We start from the raw sequence: 20,719 nt of genomic DNA, 5'->3' as shown, positions 1-20,719 counted from the left end.
TTCTTCCAGATTATGAAAGCCGCACTTGCTTCATGCTTTTTTTTTTTTTGAAACAGGGTCTTGCTCTGTCACCCAGGCTGGAGTGCAGTGGCTCGATCATGACTCACTGCAGCCTGGAACTCCTGGGTACAAGTGATCCTCCCAAGTCAGCCTCCTGAGTAGCTGGGACTACAGGCCCATGCCACCATCCCTGGCTAAGTTTTGTATTTTTTGTAGAGACAGGGTTTCACCATGTTGGCCAGGCTGGTCTCAAACTCTTGACCTCTGGTTATCCACTCACCTCGGTCTCCCAAGGTGCTGGGATTACAGGCATGAGCCACTGCATCCAACAGCTTCATGCTGTAAAAAAAATAAACCCGAATCACAAAATACAGAAACATACAAAGGAAAATAATTGAGATGACACATAATCCATCACCCAAATGTGACCACTGCAACCTCAGGGGTGCGGTCCTTGCAGATTATTCTATACATAGATAAAAACCTGTTGCTATGGGCCTTTTTCTTGAACCAAAATAAGAACAAATGATATTTTGTTTTTAACTTGTTTTTTTTTCCTGATAAAATGGATGTGTTTCCAGGTTAACAACTGTAGATTTATATTGTCAGGTTTGGTTTGGTCTGGTTTGAAAACTACCTAGTATTTTGCTGCTAGAAGAAAGTCCACCAAAATGTTAATGGACACTATATCCAGATTTTGGAATTGTCGTAATTTTTTTAATGTCCTCATTTTTTTTTGAACATGGGACTACAGGCTAAAAATTTTAATATAAAATTTTAAAAAATGTATTCTCGTAAGTAAACACTGTTTAATATTAAACTTCGATGAATTTGTTTTTCACTTTAGTTATATTGACCTGGTTTTTCTTTGAACTCTCACTAGAATGTAAGCAATATTTCTACTTTATTTAATTTATTAATTAATTTTTTTTTTATTTTTCGAGACAGAGTTTTGCTCTTGTTGCCCAGGCTAGAGTGCAATGGCGAAGTCTTGGCTCACAGCAACCTCCACCTCCTGGGTTCAAGCAATCCTCCTGCCTCAGCCTCTCAAGTAGCTGGGGTTACAGGCACCCACCACCATGCCTGCCTGGGTAATTTTTGTATTTTTAGGAGAGACAGAGTTTCACCATGTTGGCCAGGCTGGTCTCGAACTCCTGACCTCAGGTGATCCACCCGCCTTGGCCTCCCAAAGTGCTGGGATTACAGGCATGAGCCACCGTGCCCGGCCAATATTTCTATTTAAAAAAAATTTTTTTTCTTAATGTGGTAGATTCCTGGGAGGTGATTATATTATCTCCTTTATACCTTTTGTTATAAGTTAAATATTTACTAATAGTATTTTGAAACCACTGAAATAAATACAATTAGTGAGCCACTACGCCCAGCTAAGGGGAGATATTAATTCAGATTTTTCCTACGCTTTTTATGTGTTCAGTTGCTAAAACATAAAATTTGCAACTTATTTAAGGATGTTGACCTGAATATTTGGACTTTAAAACTGACTTTTTCTACTTTCAAAGGCGTGTGTGTGTGTGTGTTTGTGTGTGTGTGTCTGTGTGTGCATGTGTGTGTCGGTGTGTGTGTGTCTGTGTCTCTGTGTATGCATGTGTGTGTGTCAGTGTGTGCATGTGTGTGTCGGTGTGTGTCTGTGTTTGTGTGTGCATGTGTGTGTGTCTGTGTGTGTCAGTGTGTGTGTGTGTGCGTGTGTGTGTCTGTGTGTGTGCATGTGTGTGTGTGTCGGTGTGTGTCAGTGTGTGTGTGTGCACGCATGTGTTTTGAAATAGCACCTCCCCTTTGTTGCTCAGGCTAAAGAGCAGTGGCACAATCACAGCTCAATGAAGCCTCAGCCTCCCAAGCAGCTAAGACTGCAGGTGTGAGCCACCATACCCAGCTAATTTTTAAATGTTTTGTAGAGATGGGGTCTCACTATGTTGCCCAGGCTGGTTTCAAATTCCTAGCCTCAAGCAATCCTCCTGCCTCGGCTTCCCAAAGTGCTGGGATTACAAGAGTGTGCCACTGCATGCAGCCACAAAGGCCCTATTTTAACAATCTGGTCCTTATTTGAAAATAAAGCAATTTGTAAATAGACTATTGGAAATCCAGGATAATGGAATCAGGCTCTTTGCCTTTATTTTTTATTTTATTTATTTATTTTTTATTTGAGACAGAGTTTCACTCTTGTTGCCCAGGCTAGAGTGCAATGGCATGATCTTGGCTCACTACAACCTCCACCTCCCAGGTTCGAGCGATTCTCCTGCCTCAGCCTCCTAACTAGCTGGGATTACAGGCATGAGCCACCATGTCCAGCTAATTTTGTATTTTTAGTAGAGACAGGGTTTCACCATGTTGGCCAGGTTGGTTTCAAACTCCTGACCTCAGATGATCCACCCACCTCAGCCTCCTAAAGTGCTGGGATTACAGGTGTGAGCCACCACAGCCGGCCCTTCTTTGTCTTTAATGCTAGGACAGTCTGGCTTCAAAATAAATATTTTAGGAACAAAACCGATTAACAAATTGATGACTGGGGACAGAAAATCTCCCCAAAGCTTTATTTCAGATTAATAATTTGAATCAATAGTGTTGCTTTTTGTAGCACATATAATCGTTCAATGCTTTGCAAATATTTTTAAAGTTAGAAATTAAAACCTACGCTCTTCTGTATAAGCCTCCATGTCCACGGGCTTTATTCTGTAAGTGGTCATTTATTTTTCTCACCACGTTATCTATTTTCCTATGCCAAAAGATATATTTATTTTATTTTATTTCAGCTAATGAAATTTATGCTCAAAAATGTGTTTTAAATATGTACTGATAAGAGAACAGTTCCCTTATTTGGGAGATGTTTGTAATCTAGTGTTAAGTGGGCAGGGAGAAGGATATTACATTGTTTATATATTAAATTATGTTTATATGAAAATTCAAGAGAAAAATAACAAAATTAGCAAAAATCAGTTGGTGGACAGGGTGAACTTATTTATTTTTTTTTTTGGCTTGCTGTCTTTCCCTTTTTCTTATATTCCAAGTGTTTTGTGATTTCATTTGCTTATTAAAAAACCTAAAAACTAAAGACATCTTCAGAACAAAATAATACAAAGTCTATTTAACTTCATCTACCAAAAACATTTTTGTTTTTTTATGCTTATAACATAACTTATATTCGTTGTGCAAACAAACACGAGATGTTCCAAAAAATATAAATGAGGACGTTAAAAAATCACTGTCATTCCAAAATCTAGCTATATTCTCTATTAACATTTTGGTGTACTTGCTTTCACTCTTTTTTCTCTTTTCGTTTTTTTCTTTTCTGTTTTTTTGTTTGTTTGTTTGTTTGTTTTGCTTGAGATAGGGTCTCGTTCTGTTGCCCAGGCTAGAGTGCAGTGGCACAATCACGGTTCACTGCAGCCTCAATTTCCTGAGAACAAGCAATCCTCTTGCCTTAGCCTCACAAGTAGCTGGGACTACAGGTGCGCACTACCGCACCTGGCTAATTTTTTTCTATTTTTTTGTAGAGTTGGAGTCTCACTATGTTACCTAACTTGGTCTTGAACTCCGGGCTCAAGCAATCCTTCCACCTTGGCCTCCCCAAGTGTTGGATTATACGTGTGAGTCACCTTACCTGGCTACTTTCATTCGTTTGAAGCAGTGTTTAGGGTGATTGGAATTCAAGTATATGTAGAGTTTTTTTTTTTTTCTTTTTCTTTTTCTTTCTTTTTATGTTTTTGAGATGAGATTTCACTCTGTTGCCCTGGCCTAGCTGCAGTGAAGTGGCATGATCATAGCTCACTGCGGCCTCAGATAGAGGGTTTTTTTTTTCTTTTTCTTGAAATATCATGAGCATTTTACATGATGTTACTTTTGTTGAAATATTATTTGTAATGGTTGCTTAGGAGTCTTCAACATGAGTAGCCTACAATACATGTCATAATTCTACCATTTTGTCAATATAAGCTGCTTTCCTTGCCTTGACTGTTACAAATCGTGTTGCACTGAACAACACTGTACATAATATTTTTACTTGTCTTTGATTATTTCCTAGAGATGAAGTCTTAGAAGTGAAATGACTAGGTCCAGGGGCAAAAAACTTTTTTATTTTATTTTATTTTATTTTATTTATATATATTTTTTGAGACGGAGTCTGGCTCTGTCACCCAGGCTGGAGTGCAGTGGCACAATCTCGGCTCACTGCAAGCTCCGCCTCCCGGTTTCACGCCATCCTCCTGCCTCAGCCTCCCGAGTAGCTGGGACTACAGGCGCCCGCCACCACGCACTGCTAATTTTTTGTATTTTTAGTAGAGACGGGGTTTCACTGTGTTAGCCAGGGTGGTCTTGATCTCCTGACCTCATGATCCACCCGCCTCGGCCTCCCAAAGTGCTGGGATTACAGGCTTAAGCCACCTCGCCCGGCCTATTTTATTTTATTTTTGAGACAGAGTCTCATTCTGTTGCCCAGTCTGGAGTGCAATGGCACGATCTCGGCTCACTGCAACCTCCACCTCCCAGGTTCAAGCAATTCTCCTGCCTCAGCCTCCAGAATAGCTGGGACTACAGGTGTGCACCAGCACACCCGACTAATTTTTGTTTTTAGCAGAGACGAAGTTTCACTGTTTGGCCAGGCTGATCTGGAACTGGTGACTTCAGGTGATACGCCCACCTTGACTTCCCAAAGTGCTGGGATTACAGGCGTGACCCACCATACCCAGCTAGTAAAAACAAACAAACAAAAAACATTATATATATATCATGATATATATATATATATGATGCCCTTCCTATGTTTTTGAACTGCCTGACCAAGAGGTGTCTTAAATTTATGCACTTGTGCTCAATAAAAGTATCTTTTAATTCTAAAAAAGGACAAAAAGAACTTAAACTATTTTAAAAGGTAAAAAATGCATCTCATTATTCTTTCTTAGCATTGCTTTGGTTACTAGCAAGGCTGCGTCTGCTTTTCCTGATTGGCCAGCTGTTGTTCTTTCTGTGAATAATATTTCAAGTCTTTTTCCCCCTGTCAGGATGTATTTATTTAAATAAATACATATATTTAAATAAACTCTTTACCAGAAATATTATTTCTTTAGTTACAATATTTATGACAAATATTTCCCCATATTGTTCTTTAAATTTTGTTTCTTATCACTTTTGGTACACACAAGTTTGCATTTTTACGTGGTAAAATGTTGGTTTTGCTTGCTGAGAATTCCTTCATGGCTTTTATGTGTTAAAGGAGCATCTTCATACTTGTCTGAATGTTCCACCTAGATTTTTTAATGTACTTTATTTTATTTTATTTATTTATTTATTTGAGACGGAGTCTCGCTCTGTCGCCCAGGCTGGAGTAGAGTAGTGCAGTCTCGGCTCACTGCAAGCTCCACCTCCCAGGATCACGCCATTCTCTTGCCTCAGCCTCCCAAGTAGCTGGGACTACAGGCACGAGTCACCATGCTCCACTAATTTTTTTTTTTTTTTTTTTTTTTTTTTTTTAGTAGAGACGGGGTTTCACCATGTTAGCCAGGATTGTCTCGATCACCTGACCAAGGGATCCACCCGCCTAGGCCTCCCAAAGTGGATTACAAGAATAATGTGGTTTATTTATTTATTTATTTAGAGACGGATTTCGCTCTTTTTGCCCAGGCTGGGGTGCAATGGCGCGATCTCGGCTCACTGCAACCTCTGTCTCCTGGGTTCTCCTGCCTCAGCCCCCCCAGTAGCTGGGACTACAGGCATGGGCCACCACGCCAGGCTAATTTTGTATTTTTAGTATAGATGGGGTTTCTCCATGTTGGTCAGGCTGGTCTCAAACTCCCGACCTCTGGTGATCCACCTGCCTCGGCCTCCCAAAGTGCTGGGATTACATGGGTGAGCCCAGCCAATGTGCTTTATTTTTTTAAGTTAACTCTTTAACTCATCTGGAATTATTTTGATGAATGGTGTGAGGCATAAATGGAACCAAGTTTTTCCCAAACAACCAATTTTCCATTATAGTTATTAATTGATATTCCCTTTCTCCAATTAATTTGTAATTCTTCTTTTTACCACATGAGAAGGCTTTACATCATGAGAGTCTACTGTCTGGTCTATTTACTTTATTTCACTGGTCTGTCTCTTCTTGAACCAACATACCACAATATTTATATTGACACTTTATCTTTTCATATCTGATATGAAAATCATTTTTTTCAAAAACATCTTAGTTATTTTTATTAGTTTATTCATACGGATGAAAAAGTTTAGGATTTTGACACATTTTACCAGATCTCATGGAATTTTCTTTGGTACTGCACTTGTTCAGTTTTCCAGTCCTCAATCATAGTAGAGCTGTAGTTTTCCTTATATGGGTCCCGCTTAAATTGTTAGAAATTCTTATTTCTAAGAAATGTATTATGGTTACTACCAATTATTGTTGGAATAACAGAAAGTGTTTTTTTCCCTATTCATCATACACATAGCTACTTGCTGCGATTATGGATTCTGAGAATGTCTTAGGTGACTATTTGGGTTTTCTAGGTGGGCCATCATATCTGCAAATAATAGTATTTCTGCCTTTTATTTTTTTTTTTGTATTTCCACTTCTTGCTTCATGTTTTACTGCATTGGCCAGGGCTGGTAGAAAGATGTTCAGTGGTCATGTGAGGTTTTACTACTGAATTTATTAGGAATGTTTCTGGTGTTTCTCATCTGAGTTCCGTTGTCGCTTAGAGTTTGTAATCGCTTTTTAAAAATCGTGTTCAGGGCCGGGCGCGGTGGCTCACGCTTGTAATCCCAGCACTTTGGGAGGCCGAGGCGGGTGGATCACGAGTTCAGGAGATCGAGACCACGGTGAAACCCCGTCTCTACTAAAAATACAAAAAAATTAGCCGGGCGTGGTGGCGGGCGCCTGTAGTCCCAGCTACTCGGAGAGGCTGAGGCAGGAGAATGGCGTGAAACCGGGAGGCGGAGCTTGCAGTGAGCCGAGATCGCGCCACTGCACTCCAGCGTGGGCGACAGAGCGAGACTCCGTCTCAAAAAAATAAATAAATAAATAAAAAATAAAAAATAAAAATAAAAATAAAAATCCTGTTCAGAAAGCACATCTCATGGAAATGACAAATATGAGAACTAAAACCGACAAATTTCTCCCCAAAATCCCACCTGCAGAGCCTCCTGGCCCGGAGCCTCCTGAGGCGTCGGTTCTTTGATGACTTCCCATTTCTTTTCCTTTTTTTTTTTTTTTTTGACGGAGTCTGGCTCTCTCGCCAGGCTGGAGTGCAGTGGCGCGATCTCGGCTCACTGCAACCTCCGCCTCCCAGGTTCCAGTGATTCTCCTGCCTCTGCCTCCCGAGTAGCTGGGATTACAGGCGCCTGCCACCATGCCCGGCTAATTTTTGTACTTTCAGGAAAGACAAGGTTTCACCATGTTGGCCGGGCTAGTCTCGAACTCCCGACCTCAGGTGATCCGCCCGCCTCGGCCTCCCAAAGTGCTGGGAGGCGTGAGCCACCGCGCCCAGCTGATGACTTCCCATTTCTTCCTTGGTTCTTTCGGAGCCACTTTGGGAAATTCGGTTCTATCTGCAGTGATAAAATGCAGGTCGGCTCTCCCCGCGCGCGGCCAATGGACGCTCCCCGCGCTGACAGACAGAGCGGGGCAGGGCGAAGGGACCCCAGGGCGGGGCTTCATTCGAGCCCGGCCCCGCTCACCGCCGCAGCCGCGCATGCGCCATGTATAGGCTGCTTTGGACCCTCCCGCGTGCCGTTCTTACCCGGCCTGCCCCGCGCGGCCGCTTCCGGAAGTGGATTTCGTCTCCTCCCAAACGGAGCTTTTGTGCCTGAACCTGCCGGGTCTGCGACGGCACCGCAGGGCTGCAGAAACTCGGGGGCCAAGGGCGGGCTGCTTGCCGCTATGGCTGGCAGTCAGGACATATTCGATGCCATCGTGATGGCGGATGAGAGGTGGGTGGCGAGGCCGGCCCGCACCCCGCCCTGTCTGGTTCTCTCCCAGCGGATTAGCCGCCGGCTGCCGCCCAGAGCGGCTGCTGGAGCCTGGCGTCCCTTGGGCTTGCGCATTGGGGAGCGCCTGGTGGCCGTGGACGCAGGGACAAGTGTGGGCCTGATGCTGTGGTCTTCCTCTCCTCGCCCGCTCCGGTGGGGCACGTGCCCAGCTGCTCTTCCAGACCCGCCTTCCCTGTCAGGGCTGCCCCAAGCATCTGCTCAACCTAGTGGTTCCCCACCTCCGAGGCCTCCCGGTCCTCTGGGAGGACAGACCTTTGCCATCTGGGAGCTGCCTCTTTTTCTGGTTCCTTAATCATAGGACATACGGCAGTATTCATGGATATGCTGATAGATGTGCCCGACACATCCCTTTCCCTCCAGAGCCCCTGGGGAGCCCCTTGTGCTGCGATAGTGGGGGAGTTGTGAGTTGACTCCTGGCTGACTTCCAATGCCCGGCCCAGAAGACACGTCCATAGATGTTAGTTAAGAAAGCGGCCGAACATTTAGCAGTCAGTCGCTGACGTTTATTTAGCTCGCGCTGTGAGTCAGACATTGAGCTAAACGTTCCACCCTGGTTATCTACTTCAGCCCTACTTAGTAAGTGGATCCTATTATTCTTCGGAATTTACAGACTAGGAGGCACAGTCACTTTCCAGGGTCACACAACTAATAAGTGGGGAGCTGTGCACCCTGCTTCATGGGGCGCTGCGGCGCTGCAGCCCACTCCTTGCATGTTTGGTGACTGCAGGTTAAGATAGTGCCAGTTCCACTGTTGGGCCTCAGGGTCAGTGCTACTCCGGGTACCAGTCGAAGTACATTTTGTGATGATCTGATGCCATTTCTCTCTGTTGCCCTACCAATGTGATGTCAAACCCTGTGTATGTTGCAGTTTTTTGGAAGCGGTTGACTTGGGCTAGTGCTACTTGAACACTTACAGAACTTTGGCCCCCTAACTCTGGCTGCAAACCAGACTTACCTAGGAGAATTTGAAAAGTAGATTCCAGGCCAGGTGTGGTGGCTCACGCCTGTAATCCCAGCACTTTGGGAGGCCGAAGCGGGCAGATCACCTGAGGTCGGGAATTCGATACCAGCCTGACCAACGTGGAGAAACCCCGTCTCTACTAAAAATACAAAATTAGCCGGGTGTGGTGGCGCAAGCCTGTACTGTAATCCCAACTACCTGGGAGGCTGAGGCAGGAGAATTGCTTGAAACTGGGAGGCGAAGGTTGCAGTGATGAGCTGAGATCACGCCATTGCACTCCAGCCTGGGCAGCAAGAGCGAAACTACGTCTTAAAAAAAAAAAAGGCTGCGCGCAGTGGCTCACACCTGTAATCCCAGCACTTTGAGAGGCTGAGGCGGGCGGATCACGAGGTCAGGAGATCAAGACCATCGTAGCTAATATGGTGAAACCCCGTCTCTATTAAAAATACAAAAAATTAGCGGGATGTGGTGGTGGCCGCCTGTAGTCTCAGCTACTCGGGAGGCTGAGGCAGGAGAGCGTGAACCCAGGAGGCGGAGCTTGCAGTGAGCCGAGATCGCACCACTGCACTCCATCCTGGGTGACAAAGCAAGACTCCGTCTCAAAAAAAAAAAAAAAAAAAAAAAAAACGAAAGAAAGAAAAGAAAAGTAGATTGCAGGCCAGGTGTGGTGGCCCTCACTTGTAATCCCAACACTTTGAGAGGCCAAACTCGCTTGAGCCTAGGAGTTTGAGGCTATAGTGAGCTGTGATCATACCATTGCTCTCCAGGCAAGGCAACAGAGACCCTGTCTCAAAAACAAAAAAAAAAGAAAAGTAGATTCCAGGGCCTTGCTCCAGATGTACTGAATCTCTAGGGGTGAGGGACTGGAATCTGTGTCTTCTGATTTGAATTTTAGGCTTTTCCTCCTTTACTCTGGCTTGTCTTACTGGGTCTGGGTAATACAAGAGAGAGAAGTTTTTCTGGAAAGAGTATTCTTTCTCCTGTTGATTTGATGAAGCGTGCTTCTTCTTCACAGGTTTCATGGGGAAGGGTATCGGGAAGGCTATGAAGAAGGCAGTAGTTTGGGTGTGATGGAGGGAAGACAGCATGGCACGCTGCATGGAGCCAAAATCGGGTCTGAGGTAAGTGGGAATCCCCCATCTGGAGATGAAGCCTCTTCATTTACAATTTATAATTTATTTCGATATTCAGTGTGATAGAGTAAGAATTGTCAGGTCTTTTAAAATCACAGTGCTGGATGGGCACGGTGACTCACGCCTGTAATCCCAGCACTTTGGGAGTCTGAGGTGGGCGATCACCTTGAGGTCAGGAGTTGGAGACCAGCCTGACCAACATGGTGAAACCCCGTCTCTACTAAAAATACAGAATTAGCTGGGCATGGTGGCACATGCCTGTAATCCCAGCCACTTGGGAGGCTGAGGTATGAGACTTGCTTGAACCTGGGAGGCGGAGGTTGCAGTGAGCCAGGATTGCGCCATTGCACTGCAGCCTGGGTGACAAGAGTGAAACTCCATCTCCAAAAAACAAACAAACAAAAAAAATCACAGTGCCTTTGTGTGGGAGTTCATGGACTAGATGGACTGTTGCTGGAGAAATATTCTTAGTACAGAACTGAGAGTTCATTTTGCTGTGGGTAGATACAATTAAGTTATGCAGGCTAGATAAGAGAAAACAAGTCCCTGGTCTCCTTAGTTTACTTGGGAGTGTCATGGTGCTGGCTTATGTACTAAGCCAGTTGAATCATTGTGCAAAGAATGGGTGCCCTCTGTCATGTGAAAATATTCCATTTATGTTTACGTTGAAATTTCATTAACTTTATGATTTTCTTTTCTCTTCTTGCCCTTTGTCCTAGATTGGCCCTTACAGATAAGTGGCCCTTAGTGGCAAAGTCTGAGTTGAGGCAGTTATGACTATATTGGATGTTCAATGCTGCGAAACAGATCACCACAAAATTCATGGGCTTAACACAGCAAATATTGATGATCTCACATGTTTCTGAGGGTTGGGAACTCAGGAGCAGCTTTACTGGCTGGTCCTGGCTCAGGGTGTCAGCCAGAGCCGTGTCACCTGAAGGCTTGACTGGACTTGGAGGATCTGCCTCCAAGGTGGTGCTGTCACCTGACTGTGGGCATGGACGTCTCCATGGGGCTGCTTGTGTGTCCTCGTGACATTCAAGAGCAAGTGGTCCAAGAGAGCTGGTGAGGCAAGTGACATTGGCTTTTATCCCTAGACTCAGGAGCTTTGTGCTGTTCCTGCACATTCTGTTGGTTACAAAAGCCACCCTGGTGGAGTGTCGAGGGACCTGCACAGGGCATGGATACCAGGAGATGAGGACTGGGGCATCTGGGAGGCTGGCTGCCCCACCGATGACCTAATCTCTTAATTTCCATTGCCTAATGCTCAACAGGTGCTTCCAGAACAATAGTGTGAGAAGCACCGCTGCCTTCTGCCCCCACCTTTTGTTTTGAGATCTTGGTAATGAAAGTGTAGCTAGTTGCTTATTAATTTAACTCTTAAATATTTTTCACATTCACAGATTGGGTGCTACCAAGGTTTTGCTTTTGCATGGAAATGTCTGCTGCACAGTTGCACCACTGAGAAGGACAGGTAAAGGTGGAGATGTCTTTCTTTCTCAGCGTAGGAACCAGGAGTTCTAGTTCCACGGGTTACCAACATGCCCCTGAGTAATCAGTCTGTCTGTTCCTCATCTGTAAAATGGAGAAAATTATCAGTGTCAAGCTTGAGTGTTGTTAGGAGATTTAACAGAAATACTAAATAGAAAGTGCCAGGCACATTTTAGGTGTTTGATGAACACTGGCTGTTGTTGCTTCTCAAGAGTTCTATGCTCCTGCCTTTTACCTGGAGTCATTAGTGCACCACGTGGCTTTTAGATACCCTACCAATAAAATAATGTTCACGTTGATTGTATTTTCTCATTCACCTTTCCCCTGAGCTTCTAATAAACAAATTATAGGCCGGGCGCGGTGGCTCACGCTTGTAATCCCAGCACTTTGGGAGGCCGAGGCGAGCGGATCATGAGATCAGGAGATCGAGACCACGGTGAAACCCTGTCTCTACTAAAAATACAAAAAATTAGCCGGGCGTAGTGGCGGGCGCCTGTAGTCCCAGCTACTCGGAGAGGCTGAGGCAGGAGAATGGCGTGAACCCGGGAGGCAGAGCTTGCAGTGAGCCGAGATTGCGCCACTGCGCTCCAGCCTGGGCGACAGAGCGAGACTCCGTCTCAAAAAAAAAAAAAAAAAAACCAAATTATAAAAGTTTTGTATGACTTGGGCTCAGAGATGAGGACGCCAGTGTCATCAGTTTTTTTAATGTAGCCAACTAAGTCTGTTAACAAGAAAATACATTTAAATGTGTTTAACTCCTTTCTGGAACTTGTCAACACTCAGTAAGTGTTAGCTGTCATTTGAATTGTTTTTAGCGTTTTTAAAAAACTCTTCTCGGCCGGGCGCAGTGGCTCACGCCTATAATCCCAGCACTTTGGGAGGCCGAGGCGGGCAGATCACGAGATCAGGAGTTCAACACCAGCCTGGCCAATATGGTGAAACCCTGTCTCTACTAAAATTACAAAAATTAGCCCGGTGTGGTGGTGTGTGCCTGCAGTCCCAGCTACTCGGGAGGCTGAGGTTGAAGAATTGCTTGAACCCGGGAGGCAGAGGTTGCAGTGAGCCGAGATCATGCCACTGCACTCCAGCCTGGGCGACAGAGCCAGACTCCTTCTCAAAAACAAACAAACAAAAACTCTTCTTCCTGCGTTGTACTTACTGAAGCCCCATGTGGCCCTGCTTTATCTATCTTCATTTTGAAGCTGGAAATGAACCCTTGAGATGGTTTGGATACTCTGCTGTTCATGGGCGGCAGCAAGCGCGGGACCTGAGCTGGTGCTCTGCGTCATTCTGACACCTGGTGGCCTCGCCTAGCGTGGGAGGGGCACAAGGAGAGTGGATAACACTCGCCCTGACCACGTGACTTGTGCTTTTATTTGAAATATCTTGAATTTCTAGAAATACCTTGAATATCTTGAATGTTCAAATGTTTAAGAATGAGGATGCTTGCAACTGATACGGGTAGTTCTTTCTGCTCCATTTGTACCAGCAGCTGGGAGTTGATGGGATTCTGGGTTAGCAGAGGGGCACTTGAGGACATTTTCCTCTTGGTTCTCAGGCAGCAGCAGGCAGCTGGGGATCCCAGGGGAATCGTTGGCAGCCTGTGCTGCCACTGGGTGGCAGTCAAAGCTGAGCCTGGCTCTCAACTCCAGGCCACAAAAGGATGTATGTTCTTGGAGTTCTCTACCCGTCTCCCTTCTCCCACAGCGGCAGAATCTACCAGCTCCTGGAGAAGCACTCAGCTGTGTGTCAGTGGTCCCATCCCAGGAGATTGCCAGCCCTTACCCCAAAACAGTTTTGCTGACGTCTGAAAGCAGCACGCTCAGTCTAGTTAACAGAGAAGGACCACTTTGGTTGACGAGGGGCTGGTGGAAGCCCGGCCAGACCCTCTTCGCAGCTGCCCTCATCCCATCCAGTAGTACCCAGAGGTCCCTTTGGAACCTAAGGCTTTATTGTAGAGCAGTGGTTCACAGATATTTGGATCTTCTATGTCAGGTTTTATTTTGTTTTAAATGGTGAAGGGCTGATATTGCATGTTTTACCTGTAAATTTTTCCAAATAAGGATGTTAAGAGAAAAACACCTGCCACCTGCATTGTCATTCAGCAAAATGCTGGGCATTGTAACACCAAAGAAACCATGGAGAGCGGCATCTCAGGCCAAAAGATGGTGCTTTCCGTTGAGTAACTAGCTTTCCGGTAAACTGCGTGACACTTCTGTCCCTGGCTTCAGCAGTCTGGTGAAACCCTCCTGCAGACCAGCGCATGCCGGGGCTGAGCATGGGGGCTCTGGCACCGTCACTTTCGTTTTATTAGCCCTGAGCTGCTCACACCTGCCTGCCTCTGATGGTGCACCCGGCTGGGTGTGTCTGAGCAGCATCGCTGACCAGAGAAGTCACCGCTTGCCAAGTGGAAAGTGGGTGGTCCTCTGCATCGGGTTAGCATACAGCTACCTCCCACCTTTTGGTGTCTCCCTTTGGTTTCCCTGGAAACCAGGTGCTTTGTTGCTAAAACTGACTTGCTTTGACCTTTCACAGTTTTGTATTTTCTCAGAGAGGTAGCCATCGTTAGCTCTTGTCAACTGGATGCTGCTGGCAAACTTGCTCTTCTCTGTATCCAGGAGCACCAGCTGTTTGCACATACACAGGAGGTCTTGGTTGCTTTGAATTGCTGTTGATTCATCCTAACCGTCAGTTCTTTAAAATTCCCGTTAATCGAGTATCTTGCCTGCTCTGGCCACTCACATGGTCCAATGCGGCACAGGGGCAGCATGCTTCTCAGGACCACCCGTGGTTCATTGAAAAGACCTGGCCCCACGAGATGGACACATGTGTGGATTATTTTTAAACCCCTGTGGGTGAGAGCCCTGGTCTCCAGGATCCAGAGGAAACCAAGAGACTAACATTTATTGAGCACCTACTCTGTGCTAGAGTCCAAGCTTCATGTCAATTTTTTTTTTTTTTTGAGACGGTGTCTCACTGTGTCCCCTAGGCTGGAGTGCAGTGGTGCAATCTTGGCTCCCGGCAACCTCCACCTCCCAGGTTCCAGCAATTCTCCTGTCTCAGCCTCCCAAGTAGCTGGGACTACAGGCACACACCATCACGCCCATCTAATTTTTGTATTTTTAGTGGAGACAGGGTTTCACCATATTGGTCAGGCTGGTCTTGAACTTCTGACCTCAGGTGATCCACCCTCCTTGGCCTCCCAAAGTGCTGGGATTACAGGTGTGAGCCACCGGGCCCGGCCCATGTCAGTTATTTAATCCTCTTGAAAGTCTGTGAGGTTGCTGTTACTCTCCCCACTAAAAAAAAAAAAATAAACAACAGAAATTAATTTCTCACCATCTGGAGCCTGGGATGCCCCCCATTTTACAGATGAGGCCAGCAGGGTTGAAAGCAGGTAGAGAGGTGTTGGGGAGCCGTCACACCCAGGGCTGCTGTCTCCTGAGTGCACAGCCTTTCTGCAGAACCTCCTTGCCTCCTCAGCAAAGCTCTGTCCTCCCTGGGGAGGGGACGGTACTGATTTCTGCCTTTGGAGGGAGGGGTTTGCTGGTTTACCTGCAGCTGGACTCTGGAAGGCTTTGAGCACAAAGATTCCAGATGCTGGAAAATCCCCAGACCCAGAGCAGGCCTGCTCGTGCCCAGCCCCAGTCCCTCTTGCCCAGTTCTGTCTATTTCTGCGTGTGTGACCTCGAGAGTCAGCAGGGCTTCAGGCTGCCTCAGCCACTCAGCCCTGTGGTCGGAATGGAGGCATGTCTGTAAGCTAGGCACACACTTGCTGTAGAGGCACTGGGTATGGGCCTAAGCACGTTGCTAGGTAAATAAATATGATTTCGTGTAATGAGAGAATAATCATCCAGCTTTTGAACGAAGGCATTCTTAGCGCACCTGCTGGGTTTCAGTAAGCCAGCAGCATAGCTGTTGGGTAAGTTGAGCCTGTTGTGTGCACATGACTGAGAGTCTGTATTTCTGTGCTTTACAGCAGAAAGATGAAGGTCTTAGAATCATTGATTGGAATGATCCAGAAATTCCCTTATGATGACCCTACTTATGATAAACTCCATGAAGACTTAGACAAAATCAGAGGAAAATTTAAACAGGTGCGTGCACTGTGTTTCCTCCTGCTGGGAGCGCCTGATTGTGCCTTTCCCAGGCGGGGCGGCGCACTCTCAGGGCCACTGCGGCAGTGGCCTGGAGCTGCGTGCACCGCGGAGCTGTCTGTAGAGGCGCCTCATCCTTGAGTTGTAGTGCGGGAAAACTGAAGACAGTCCGGAGAATAGGAGTTAGAACTCATTTATGGGCTGGCCACGTAGACAGGAAAAGCTATAGCTAGAGATAGAGTTATCTTCTCATTTTTCAGTAGAAATGCACAAGATTAAAAATACCATCTCTTTTCTTTTGTGTTTTCAGTTTTGTTCATTACTCAACGTTCAGCCAGACTTTAAAATTAGTGCAGAAGGTTCTGGACTTTCATTTTGAGGAAGATGGATGAACAGAGACCGAACATCGAGGAACAGACGTGTGTGTGACGTGTTTAGGAATGCAGTGAAGGGCCAGACGGTGCTGGGAAGGCCATTGTTCAGTGGGAGGGTGAGGGTTCCGGTTCGGCTGTGGGAGGGCCTCCTTCCCTGGGGTTTTCTGCCGGTGTCACCTCGGTGCCCGCCTTGGGGCCTCTCCACACATGCCCTTTGTTGGGCTGAAGCCGTCCCTGGGAGAGCCCTCGCACTGCTGCTCCCCGCTGTGCCCGCATGCAGGCCTGACGGCCTCTCCGGCAGCATAGGCCTAGCTGGTTCTGGGTTGGGATTGGCTCTGGATAGGGTCAGTCCCCAAGCCTGGACTTGAGGCAGTTATTTTTTTATTATTATTATTATTTTGCAACGAGAGAGACGGTTGTCCCTGAATGAGGCTCGTGGGAGGTTTGGACGGTTGCTGTGCCGCATGTCGAGGCCGATTGTGCCCCAGGCGCTGCGGGACGTGCCTCCCGTGTTTTATTTAATCCCTTCAGGAGCCCACAAGGTGAGTGTTATTACCGTTTCACAGAGGAGGAAGGTGAGACGCGAAGGGATTGCCTGGTCTAAGGGCACTCAGCAGCAGAGCTAGGACTTCCGCCCCAAGGCCGTGCCTCACCGCCACCAGGCACAGCTGCCTCCAGGATGCACAGTGCGGCACCTGCAGCACTGGCAGTCCCTGCCCTCCCTCCCAGGCTGCACGGGTCCTGCCGAGCCTCACAGAGCACAGGGGAGTCTGTGGTGGCCAGTTTGCCTGGCCATCTGGCTGAGGAAGAAAGGCCAGCCCGATCCTGAGGGGACCCAGACCTATCCTTCACACTGTCCCCAGAGGGGCGACGGGCTTTGCAGCATTAAAAAATGGTGAAGGGGGGAAATATTTTGAACCAAAGACCAAATGTTAGGCCATCGTTATGTTTGCAGAAACTTTGAGAACCATGTGTACAGGCTCCTGCATTCTCCCCTCTCCTAGGAGCTCTTTTGTCTCTGTCAGTCCTTATGAGGCGTCATACAGAGGCAGTGGGGTGGGCACAGATGAGCAGAGTGGATGGTTCGGTGGGTCCCCACGAGGTGAGTGGTCATATGCGATGGCACGTGTTCACATATCCTCCTGTGTGCACCTCAGGGTCACTGAAGTCCCCACACTCTGGCTCTCCGCATCCCTCCTGTTCCAGAAAGCATGTCTGAAAGCAGTCCACGACATTATTAAGGAGTCGCCATGAATCCACTTCAGTTTTAAAACCATTCCCGAATGTCCTAGTGCATTGTGCTGTGCTGCCTAAGCTGCTGACTGCAGGAGCCAGAGCTGTGACCCCCGCGGGAGCAGTGGCAGGTGGACCGCCGCAGTGGCTCGCTTTGTTTTTGTTTCAGTTTTTCTTTTTTTTTTTCTTTTTTTTTGAGACGGAGTCTCGCTCTGTCGCCCAGGCTGGAGTGCAGTGGCGCGATCTCAGCTCACTGTAACCTCCGCCTCCTTAATTCAAGTGATTCTCCTGCCTCAGCCTCCCTAGTAGCTGGGATTACAGGCGCACACCACCACGCCCAAGTAACTTTTGTATTTTTAGTAGAGATGGGGTTTTGCCATGTTGGCCAGGCTGGTCTTGAACTCCTAGCCTGAAATGATCCACCCACCTCCACCTACCAAAGTGCTGGAATTGCAGGCATGAGCCACCACTCCCGGCCTGCTTTTTGTTTTTGAAGACAAGACTTAGGTCTCCTCCTCCCGAACTCTAAACCTGCGTGTGGCTGTGCACCCCTCATTTGTAGCCTCACCTCAGGTCTGGGGAAGTCTGCGTTGGCATCACCTTGTTGTGCCTTCATCAGTGCTGGTGCCTTCGCACCAGAAAGACTCTCGTTCTTTCTAGATGGTGGGATCGGGCCTTTGTCGTGTTTCCCTTGGTGGATTTTTGTGTTTTGTAAGTTGTCTATTTTGATAATGTATTATTTTTATAATTGGAAAAAAAGTAAATAGCATATTTTAAAGTGAAAGTTTGTCTGGGACCATTTATAACACATCATTTATAACACGGCATCATTTATAACACAACATCCAGCCAGTTTATTTCTTCCTCCAAGGTATTTAGGATCTGGATATGAAGGAAGACATGTGCCTTAGATTTCCGCCAGCTCATCTTCTTAACCCAGCGTAGACACAGCCACTGCGAGAGTGGTCCCATTGTGTTGGGGACTGGTCAGCTCCTGCTCACCTGGCCCAGCCACCCATCAGCAGCTATTATTAATCCACCCTCCCCGAGACATCTCTATCCCCACTGTCCCCCACCTTCTGTCCCCTCCTGTGGCTGTGGCTGCTGGGCAGACTGTTGAATTGGGACTCGGGAGAAGAGAAAGCCATTTCATGTAAAAGTTGAAGTTATTTCAATTAGTTTTTCTAGAATGTTAACAGCTAGGCACAAGCAAGAGTAGTCAGTCCTCCACTGAACTCTCCACTTTGGAATCACCTCTCAGAGTCACTGGATGGTCAAAGGGAACTGCCCAGGGGCCACACTGCTGTCCTAAAACACGACCACATTTCACTTATTTTACATTCACCCCTTGACATTTTTTTCTGTAACCAGTGGCAAGAAAAGAATGAGGAGATATGGAAGAAGGGACAAGAGGCCTGTTTGCTGAGTGGCTGCTGGTGGCCCGCCCTTTACCAGGATTATCCACCAGTGCTGGAGGCAGGGCTACCACTCTCAGTTTGCAGAGATATGAGGCCTGGCTGAGGACAAGTCCAGTGGTCACAGTAAGTGGCCAACTTCAGGCTTGTTGGGGCACAGCAGGGCTTGAGCAGGTTGCATGAACGATTCGCTTCCTGAGGCCGTTATTTTAGATATGTCTTCTTCGCCAAAGCGGAGCCTTGTTTTTCTGGGAATTTGCAGCCTGTCTCCAGGACCGGTCTTGCATCTGGCACAGCAGTCCCCAGCCTTTTTGACACCAGGGACTGGTTTTGTGGAAGACAGTTTTTCCATGGACAGGGCTTGGGGGTGGGGATGGTTTGGGGATGAAGCTGTTCCACCTCAGATCATCAGGCATTAGATTCTCATAAGGAGCACGCACCTTAGATCCCTCACGTGCACAGTTCACAACAGGGTTCCCGCTCCTATGAGAATCTAATGCCGCTGCTGATCTAACAGGAGGCGGAGCTCGGGCAGTAATGTTCTCTCGTCCGCTGCTCACCTCCTGCTGTGGGGCCCAGTTCCTACCTGGTCATGGACTGGTGCCGGTCCACAGCCTGGGGATGGCAGACCCCCTGATCTAGCAGATTGAGGCCAGATTGAGGCAAAAGCAGGTGAATTTATGGAAGAGGATCCATGCTGGCTGCCTGTAGGAGAGGCAGTGCCTGGATGGGTCTTTAGCTGCCCCAGACCCCGTGAGCAGGTCTGACCTAGGGACACCCCTGGCACTTTGGGAGCCCAGGGGAGGGGAGGGAACGAGAAGGTGGGCAAAGGAGGAGATGACCTCCATACTGAGCTTTGCGAGCGTTCATCTGGCCTCACAACACCGCAGAGGTGTCTCTCCCACTGTACCTGAAAACACCAATGTAATCTGGAGATACCAAAAAGTGTCGTGAACATGTAAGTTTATCCTAATTCTCACAGTTATTCTGGTCCTTAATGAATCAAATGAGGAACTGGTTTGTGACTCAGGAAACTGAAGTCACAGAGTTCTTATGATCTGAGAAAAATGGGTCACTATGTTTGGTGCTTCACAGGACACGGGGCCTGCAGGCGAGGAGCCAGGCCTCAAGGGTTCAGTGAGTTGTCCAAGCCAGCGTGACTAAGGGTTCCACTGGGACCTCTTAGATTAACTTCCAAGAAGGAAAGTCACTCCTTGCTCATACACTTTTCATAACTCTCCCTGGCTAGTAAACTCAGGTGGCATCCAGGCCTTGGCGTCTACCCCTTGGTGACACCCCCATCAGGATAGTGCCTTGGCTGTGTCTCCCTGGCACCCTTTACCAGAGCAGCTGGGCCTTGGGTTGCAGGGATGGAAGCCTTTATCTCAGGGGATACCTGAACGTGGAGTATGTGTTGCTTGCTGAGCTAGAGGCTCATGGATTGATGTCCCTCTGCTGGTTCTAGTGAGTATGTGCCCCTAAAATTTGAGGGGACTGTGGAGCCTGCTTCCAGGCTTTAAGAGCCCAAGTCTGTTGCAAATTGAATTGTATCTGCAAAAAGAAACATTGAAGTCCTAGCCTCTGGTACCTGTGACTTTATTTGGAAATAGGAAATAGGGTCTTTGTAGATTTTTTTTAAGATGTAAATTGGGCCAGGCGCAGTGGCTCACGCCTTTAATCCCAGCACTTTGGGAGGCTGAGGTGGGTGGATCACAAAGTCAGGAGTTCAAGACCAGCCTGGCCAACACAGTGAAACCCTGTCTCTACTAAAAATATAATAATAAAAAAATTAGCCATGCGTGATGGCAGTGACTGTATTTCCCAGCTACTCAGGAGGCTGTGTGAGGCAGGAGAATCACTTAAACCCGGGAGGTGGAGATTGCAGTGAGACAAGATTGCGTCACTGCACTCCAGCTCAGGCAACAGAGCAAGACTTTGTCTCAAAAAAAAAAAGATGTGAGTTAAGGTGAGGTCATACTAGAGTAGCATGGCCCCTTCGTCCAATATGACTGGTGTCCTTTTAAGGAGA

At 47.1% G+C, this 20,719-nt stretch overlaps 1 protein-coding gene across 2 annotated transcripts; it reads left to right on the top strand.

Annotated features, from left to right (window-relative positions):
• Positions 1-7,784: 7,784 nt before the first annotated feature.
• LTO1 (LTO1 maturation factor of ABCE1) lies at positions 7,785-18,290 on the top strand. 2 transcript variants are annotated; one of them, XM_058439049.1, is made up of 5 exons: positions 7,785-7,926; positions 9,963-10,068; positions 11,484-11,554; positions 15,554-15,668; positions 15,979-18,290. In XM_058439049.1, the coding sequence occupies exons 1-5, from the start codon at positions 7,877-7,879 to the stop codon at positions 16,045-16,047; spliced, it is 411 nt and encodes a 136-aa protein (XP_058295032.1). In that variant the 5' UTR covers positions 7,785-7,876; the 3' UTR covers positions 16,048-18,290. The 2 variants fall into 2 exon arrangements, with proteins under 2 accessions (XP_058295032.1, XP_032009643.1); XM_032153752.2 differs by having other exon boundaries at positions 15,551-15,668.
• The last annotated feature ends 2,429 nt before the right edge of the window (positions 18,291-20,719 follow it).

Source organism: Hylobates moloch, unplaced genomic scaffold (genome assembly GCF_009828535.3).
Source record: "Hylobates moloch isolate HMO894 unplaced genomic scaffold, HMol_V3 SCAFFOLD_5, whole genome shotgun sequence".
In the NCBI taxonomy this organism is placed as follows: domain Eukaryota; kingdom Metazoa; phylum Chordata; class Mammalia; order Primates; family Hylobatidae; genus Hylobates; species Hylobates moloch.
Note: the sequence above shows the minus strand (reverse complement) of the source record. Positions and strands in the feature narration are given on the sequence as shown.